This window comes from Haliaeetus leucocephalus, unplaced genomic scaffold (assembly GCF_000737465.1).
Source record: "Haliaeetus leucocephalus isolate CR32 unplaced genomic scaffold, Haliaeetus_leucocephalus-4.0 Scaffold473, whole genome shotgun sequence".
In the NCBI taxonomy this organism is placed as follows: Eukaryota; Metazoa; Chordata; class Aves; order Accipitriformes; family Accipitridae; genus Haliaeetus; species Haliaeetus leucocephalus.
Window position 1 is genome coordinate 6,463,271 of NW_010972909.1, and position 8,562 is coordinate 6,471,832.

The window sequence follows — 8,562 nt, forward strand, 5'->3', positions numbered from 1 at the left end:
GTGTGTAAGGACGTATGAATGAAGGGCCATATGTACATATATGGGCAAACAGGTATCTGCACGTCTGTGTGTCTGTGCATGCTTGCAGGCACGTATTTGGATGCCAAACCAGGTTCTAGCTACACGATGGCCCTGAGTTGGAGAGCACATGAATAACAAAGGGAGAGAGGAGAATAAGACTTGATTCCCGGGTGCCCAAGTACCCCACATCCACAGTGCCTAGGAATGATAGAGATGGTGGCCAGCAGCGGTTGGGAAAGGAGCCCCCATGGTGGCCGAGTGATGAAAGTTACAGCCGTCACCTGCCTTTGTGCTCGGATATTCCACACTGCCAGGACAGCTGTGGTAAAAGTCTACTTTGTGCTGGGCGATGAAGCCCACTGTCTGCTGGACGCTGCAGGTGCCCCCACCTTTGCCAAAGACTCCTCCATCCTCACTGGTCACGATCGTGTAAGCGTTCTGCCCTGCTCCGTAGTGCTGACGGGGGGGAGGCACGGTTTGGATGTTGTTGGCTGCAGTGATGGGGTAGCCCTGGTGGAACTTGGGGTGCACGTCCAGGTAAGTACTTGGCTGGAAACCACCCTGCAAGGGAAAGACAGTGAGTCAGAACACATAGCTTCTCCACTGGCATCCACAGGCCTGACACGTACTGGGGCTCTGTCCCTTCACATTTCATGTTGTCTCTTGATCAGCGGCAATGGCGTGGGAGGGCAAGAAGAACCATACGCATCCCCATAGCTCAGGGGTGGATACACAGTTGTGTGTGTGTATATATATATATATATGTATGAGGAAAACAGCTTTTCTCTGGAAGCATTTCAGTGGCATCGTCAGCCCATTGCTAGGCTACCTACAGAACATGGAGAGTCATGCCAAGTCTGTGCCTCTGCGCTGAACAAACCAGAAGGCAAGGTACGCCGATGCTTGTATGCTTAAGTTGCCCCCGTGGAGGAAATATATCACAGGACTGATCTGCCCAGATGGAAGGGCCACACTGAGCCACGTGCTGTGTTCTTACTTGCGTGAGGCACTGAGCCCGTTCAGTCCACAGGCTATGCTTCTGGCACCTTTTCAGCTTCATCCTCCGGTTCTGGAACCAAGTCTTCACCTGGGTGGGAAAGGGTGAGCAGAGAAATCATCAGCAAAGGAGAGGGAAGAGCAAATGTTATCAGATTCACAAGCAGGAAGAACCAGGGGGAGAGTGACCAGATGGCATAGATACATGGGCAGCAGCAGATAAAGGCCTTGAAGAGCTCCCTGGGGTCGATGCCCAGGGGAGATGTCTGTCTCGCAGCCTCAGCAGGCGGCGAGTGCATCTGCAGGGGGGAGGGGGCCGCATCGTGTCCGCGGACAGTCATAGTTGTGACAAATTGACTCCTTTCCATCACAGAGATGAACGACTGGTGCAAATTAGACCCACCCAGGTCTCTACAAACCCCCTGAGCTACAGGCAAACTTCTGACACGCGGTTTCCGCACGTTTGCGAGCGGAGAAGGGAGAGGCTTGCTCCTTGTACCCAGCGGGTCCCAAATGCAAAGCTCCTTGCTGGGGTGAATTCCAGAGCCGTTTGCCTCCAGGGCTGTGTCTGTGCTGTGAGAGCAGCCTTTGCAGGGATGTGGATTGAAGGAAAGAGCAGATTGTCCCACAGGTCTTGTTCCTGACAGAACCAGTTCAGTGTGTGCGTGCCTATGTGTGCACCTACAAAGCATATGTAACTTTTTTAGTCCGGAGGCATCCAGGAGCATCCCGGCCATCCTGCCCAGCTCTCAGATCCAAATTCCAGGCAGATTTTGGACTTGTAACTGCAAGCACTTGTGCCCCATTGCCCAACCCCCTCTGCTTTAGAAGGGCATCACTGGAGCCAGCAGCAGTTTGCTACACACAACCTACCTGGAGATCAGCAGAGATGCTGAAAGGCTGCAATGTACAAACCTAGCAGTACCTGCGTGGAGGGGGGAGCGGGTGTTGAGCAGCCAGGCAGTGCTGAGCGTGGGACTTTATTAGGTATGGGACAAGATCAGCCTTAGGAAACGTGAGCAATAGCTTTCAGCATGTTGCAGCCCTGGGATTCAGAGAACTGATGCATGCCAGGGTTTCTGTGAAGTTCACCAGTGCGTGGAAAAAGGCTGTGAAGTGCTGTCAAGCCCAGGGTAGAGGCTGTTTGTGGCAAACAGCATATTCATCGCTGTGTTTGCAATTCTACTACAAGTGTTGGCACTAGTACCCTTAACTGACCCCTCACTGGGGAGGCCCCAGTGAGGTGCCACTGGCTCTCTTCTACCCCAGCAGTGCTTTTGATCTCTGGGCAGGAATAGGCAGGGGAGCAACTGTTAGCTGGCACCTTTGCCTCTACTCTCTGCTGGGGACTCATTTTTCCATCCTGTCACTGCCTTATGCGACCACTCAGCCACTGTGTGACAGGTATACCAGAGGTCAAAATCTCCATGTTCACCTGCTTGTAGGTGAGCCCCAGGGCGGCAGCCAGCTCCCGGATCTGCTGGGGGCTGAGGTATTTCTGGCTCTGGAACCTCTGGTGCAGGGTTTGCAGCTGCTCCTTGGAGAAAGCCGTGCGGCTCTTGGCTTTCCTCACCCCCTCCATGCCATCTTCTCTGCCCTTCTGAGACTTAGCCGTAGGCTGTGGGGACGAGGATGCCGAATGTGGACTGGTGGCTGAATCTGGTGTGAATTGGCTGAAATTCCCAGAACTGGACGAAGCTGGGGATACTTCTGGAAGAAAAAAAGACAATGGGAAAAGATATACAAGACATAATGGGACATGCTGTATGGGTATGAGCATGCTCCCTGCCTGCTGTAGAGCTCCCTGCCTACCAGACAGGGGCTTTCTTGAAGCAAATGCTTGTTGTCACCCTCCTTCCTTCATGGACCTGTGAGCGCAGGCAGGCCCGCTGGCAGCAAGCAGCTTCCCAGCTCGGCCCTCCAGGATGCCAGTGGCTCCCTTTTGCCAGGTGGAAAAGTCAGGGCAGGGAGGGGAGAATGGTGTGTATTGGCTCACAGTGTCACTATCCTCCTCCTGAAGGCCCCTGCAATATTTTGGTCTCAGTGTGGTGTAAAAAGGCCTGGTCGTGACTGCAAGCATAGCTTTGGGTTGGTGACCAGGGTCCCCAAAACTGCCTGCCCAGCAATCTTGAGGCACTTGATAGACAGTGGCAAAGCAACAGCCGACCAGGGCATATGGTGGGGCAGAGCAGTCGGTGTTTACAGTGATGGGGCGGCAGGTGGAGAGCATCAGTCAGGCTTTGGATATTGGCTCACTCCTGTTCGCCTGTGGCTCCCACCACAGACCATCCCACTATGGGCAACACGCATATAGATGGAGGGACCTGTTCCACTGAGGGGGGCTTCTGGCAAGAGAAGAATGAAGGAGAGAAATTTGACGTGAAAGTGAGGAGGGGGAGAGGAAAGGTGGATGTGTGGGACAGGTGAGACAAGCCAGTAATCCTGTACCAGGGACATGGGGGACAAAATTCAAGAGTGCAGAGGAAGGTGTCCAAGCCCCTTCTCATTTGTCCTGGTACATTTCTTAAGGGGACTCTGTTGAGGACAAAGTCGAGATAAAGATCTAAAGGAAAAACTTCCGAAACAATCGGCTACCAGTCCAGACAAAAGCTGCCAAGATGCAAAGTCACTCAGGCTGCCTGAATAGGAAAATGCTAACAAGAGAGATTACCCCAGCACCCTTCTGTCAGGTGCCTGGTCGCTGGGGTCTGTGAGAGGCTGAGACCTTTTCAGGCCAGCCGTGACTGAAGGGCTGCGATGCCAGTCTTCCCCCTGCCCGATAACTGCAATGATAAATCTGTCCACCCCTCCTTCCTCCAGCTGCTCCTCTGCAAACCCTTCTGCATGGTCCATCCCCTCTCCTCCTACTGACATTTCAGGAGAGAGGAGGTGCAGTGGATGGGGCAGTGCCATTTTCAGTACGCACCCTCTGACTATTGAGCCCAACCAAGAGCTCCCAACCTCCTTCCTAGTCACCCTAAGAGCTGTGACTGAAGCCCACCGAGACACCCTCCTCAACCTCCCGAACGTACGTCCAACGCAAAGGACTGACACCCTCCTGAGGAATGGGCTCCCCATCCACCCTACCAAACCCTTCCTCCTTCTGTCCCAAGGTGAGAGGCTACTAAGCAAGCATCCAAAAGCCTGGAAGTGTTGCTGGGCCTCAGAAAGGTGGCCATGTCTGTGGTACCCTCCTGACAGAGCCACACGCGTCTTTGTGGTGCCTGCCACACTAGGGTTGCCTGCTCTTGGCTATTTCCTACCCCTGGGAGATGATAACCACTCAGAGCACGGGCTATGTGAAGGGGCAGATGTGTAGTGGGGCAGGTTTCTGGTGCTGGGGAGCAGAGCCAGGAGGATTACGAAGGGATTCTGCCTCCAAGGAGAAAGGGGCTGTCGACAGAAGAGGTGCAAGGGCCCGAGGTGTTATGTGCATGGGGGGGTAGACTGCAGAGCCTGAGAGGAAGCTGAACAGCTGTGCACGGGCAGCTAAAATTTTGTGTGGTACCACAGGATGCCTGGTTCCTACGGGCTGCGCAGTAAAAACCTTACAGGTAGGAAATGAGCATGCTGAGAATGTGGGCTTGGAAAACAGGAAAGTCTTCCGTTAGACAGGAACCACAGCAAGACACTGTAGAGCTACAGCTCCCACGTGTTCCTGCTCAGCCTGTCACCCCAAACCGCCATGTAATCTACCACCTGCAGCTCGAGCGCAAGACAAAGGTGCTCCCTCTCCCATGAGAAGAGAGTGAAGGAAAAGGGAAGCAAGAAACACAAACAGCAGTGCAACAGACATAAACGTGAAAAACCTAAGACAGACCCACTCGCACAAGCCCTTGACGTCTGTGGGTGTTTGCTTCCATGACTGGGCTCCCTCTGTAGAGAGAGGCACCAGAGCAGAGTGAAGACAGATTTTAAGTCTATATGCCAGGCCCATTGTGGGCACGAACGAGTCAAGCTGCCTGCTGCCTCTGTGGAGCAGGCAGCATGCAGAGAACCTAAGCCTTTCTCCAAACTACGTGGCAAGTAGCCACGTGCCAAGTAGTCACTAGCCACTTGCTCTGCCCGAGCTTGTAGCTCTCTATGGCATCTGACAGCTTGGAACCGTCTGTTACCCTGCTGACCGTACAACGGGGCTGGGCAAAAACCTGCTTTCATCAGCTATTCTATTGCCACTCACTGGAGCGGGAGAGGAATGGCAGGAACAGAAAATGCCACCGTGGTGTGGCCTGGACTTTTTTGCAAAGAGGGAAAGGCAAGGCAACAAGAGCACGGAAAGGAGAGGGAAATAGGGAGAGGAAAATGGCAAATGGAAAGAAGCAGAGAGTAACAACGCTGGATTTAAAGGGAGCAGATTTCCCGGCCCAGGGCTTCGAGCTTGCCTTGGCTCAAGTTTAATGAGCATGTGAAGGGGGTGAGGAGCTTGTAAGGGGATGAGGGATGCCACGAGCAGAATTACCTTCAGGATTTGTTTCTCTCCTTAGCACACGACAGCATTTGCCTAAAAGGAGGCCCAGACACTCCTGCCCCGAGAACCACGAACCTCCACGAGCCCATGCTGTCACGCTGCCCGTCAGCCTGCAGCACAGCCCTGCCAGCGCCTGGCCTCTGCCAGGCTCTGGTGAGGTTTTTAGGAAACCGGCTCGCAGTCACCAAAGAGAAGTAGGGCAGAAAGGTGGTGTGCCTGCCCGAGGTCACCCCATCCTCCTTGCCCACCACGTCACGCTTTGCCCAAGCTCACGCATTAGGAAACCAAGGCAGGGAGGGAGAAAAATTCACCCAAGGTGGTGAAGCCAGTGGCTGACCCGGGACCGCAGGTATCCCGGGGGATCGGCTCTAGGATTTAGCCGAAGGGCCTTACCTGCCATCTGCCTCTTCCCTCCTCCCTCCGGAGACTGACCGGCACCGGCGGCTGCCGCTGGCCCACCCGAGGTGGGGGTATGTCCTGCCTCCCCCGCCGAGTTCCAGTAAAATTCCAGGTACCCCATGCCAGTCCCGGCGGGGTAAGGCTGGTAGGGGGGCAGAGCCAAGTGGGCACACATGGCGGGCAGGGGAAGGGCTGGTTCTGGTTCCCCCACCCTCTAATGGATGTCACCCTCACTGGGGGGGGTTGGGGGGGGCCGGTCTCAGCAGCGAGCTGAGGTACCCCGAAGTGTAGACAGGCAGTTACCTTTATAGCCGGCTATAGCCTGCCCGGGACTGCAATATTCACCCTCGCCCGCTCCTCCGGGCTCTTTGTCATGTTAAAGAGGCTGATCGGTGGGGTGGGGACAGAGCTGGGGGGGTTGGGGGGGAGGAAGCCACACATGGCATCAGGACTAAAATATGTCCCCTCTGAATTCTTCCCGTTCTGCAGGTTCCTCGGTCACACCTGAGCAGGGGTCTGATCCGGAGCCCCGGGAAACCTCCTCCTGCTTGGTTCTCCGGGCTCAGCTGGAGTTGTCCTGTCACGAAACAACCCCGTGAGCGCAGACAACCTCAGAAGAGCCTCTCGCTGCGCTGGGAGAGCAGATCCCAACCAACCTCCACCACACGGGAGCTGACAGGAGGTAGATCTGGTGCTGAGCTGCTCAGTGCCGTGCCGGCCAAGCCCAAGCCCTGGCTCCACGTTATGGGAAGGGTTCTGAGACCTTTGCTTTGTGGCTTGTGTCACATTGACACCCCCCCAAGACCCCCCCCATGCACACACCCTCCGGACCTGCGCTGCCCACACTCCTGGTGCAGATGGCAGAGACGGAGCAAGGGGGGAAAAAACAAGTAAGGATCAGACCTGGGGGCTAGAACCTAATTATTTTTTTTGGAAACTGAGAAGGGATTTCCTTCACAGAGGCATTTGAGGGAGCCAGCTGAAAATGTGTCTGGCCCATCTTCCACATGGCTGTGCCAGAGCAAACTCGGAAACGCTGGATGAGTCACATCCAACACCAGGTCTCATTTTGCAGAGCGGGCTCAGAAATCTCAGCCGGCTGGTCTACGGAGGCACAATCAGCAAAGACATTTTCACTCTGGAGGCAGGAAAAGATTTAGTGCAGGTAAGGTCCACAGCCGACAGATTTGCTCCCCCGTGGCCTTTCAAAGGCACGTCCTTTCATTTGTGTAGTCTTGCTTGTGGCCTTTGCCAGGCTGTCGCTGGCTGGTTGGAATAAAGAAGATGAAGAGCTTCCTTTAAGGCAGGGTTAGCTGATGTTTGCTGACATATGGCCCATCCAAGGGGGACAGGCACCTGCAGATGTGTTCATTAAATAACTAGAGGTAAGTGAGTGAGCCACAGAATTCAGCTATGGGCCTGCAGGTTGGTCTGCTCTCTGGGCTTGCTGCAGTCCCTTTCCCTCAGGAGGATTCACTCTGCCTGTGTTTAGGAAGATTTCATTAGTTTCACCTCAAAAGACATTGTGAGTCTCTAGCTAATGTCTGTATTTCTCAATGCACAGACTGAAGTCCCGGAGTTAATTGAAATATTTCTTGCTAGAACCAGCCCTGCCTTAATACCAGGACATACGCGTGCCTCATGTCAGAAGCTCAGAGCTGAGGGTGCAAAGCCACAGAAGTGTAAAATGATTTAACCTGGACTGTCCCTGCACCCCTCTGCGCCTCTTTGTTCCACAGGTGCTTGTTGCTGCCTTCTTCCCAAGCCTGTGCTAGCACCCAGTACTTGCCCAACAGGCCAGAGAGGGGAACCCGCTTGCTGTGAGAGTGTTCAAGTATCAGCAGGGAGAAGAAACAGATAGGTGGGGGTGAGCAAGACCATAGGAAATGGGTTTTGCATCAGTTTAAAAGGATGTAGAACACCACTTCTACCAGCACTTCTGCTGCTGCTCCGTGTCCCGTGGCACTAGTCCCGGCTTCCCTGTCCGTAGAATGGGGGCAACTTGGGGGCCTTCTGAGATTCCTGCATGGGAAACCAAAAGGAACTGCAGGACTGGCCTGTGGGTGAACCTGAAAGTCAATGCAGCTTCTCTTGAGCCATCACAGGCAGACCATTCAACTTAATTGCCACATCACAGCATGTTTCTGCTGCCTTGGGACCATCCACTTTCCCATGAGGTGCAGACTGGAGGCAGCTAAGGGCCTGGCTAGGGTCTCTTTAACTCGACACTCAGTATTATGTTTTCTGTTTTCATGAAACACTTTTGTGTGCCTACAAACTGCAGGGACTGACATCTCTCTGCACAAGAAATGCAGTTTTAAATATGAAATTAACTTGAAAAACTTAAAGCAAAAAAAAAGGGCTTTTGAGCACATCGGCACCAATAGAATCCCAAGAACATCCTGAATATGGCAATCACTCTGCAGCAGCCTCTACACGGTGGTTTTGGCTCATGCCTCACTTGTGAATCATTCCCTGTTTCAGAGCCGCAGTGCCACATGAGCTCAGATCACCATCCCTCCTACCTGCCCTCAGGGCCTAGCTGATTAAGCAAAGGGAGACACACCAATGACCTGAGTGTACAGGGCTTGGGACCCCGCTGGGCAGCTCCAGTGCCACCAGTCAAGGAGAATGTCATGTGCTCCTTCTTATTCACATCTGGCCTGTTACCGTACCTT

General features: G+C 54.0%; 1 protein-coding gene across 1 annotated transcript; it reads right to left on the reverse strand.

The window, feature by feature from the left end:
* Positions 1-219: 219 nt before the first annotated feature.
* On the reverse strand, positions 220-6,059 carry LOC104836679 (homeobox protein vent1B-like). Its single transcript, XM_010575383.1, has 4 exons — positions 5,879-6,059; positions 2,453-2,727; positions 1,019-1,108; positions 220-582 (listed from the first exon to the last, which is right to left on the reverse strand). Exons 1-4 carry the CDS (start codon positions 6,057-6,059, stop codon positions 220-222), a joined length of 909 nt encoding a protein of 302 aa, XP_010573685.1.
* Positions 6,060-8,562: the final 2,503 nt, after the last annotated feature.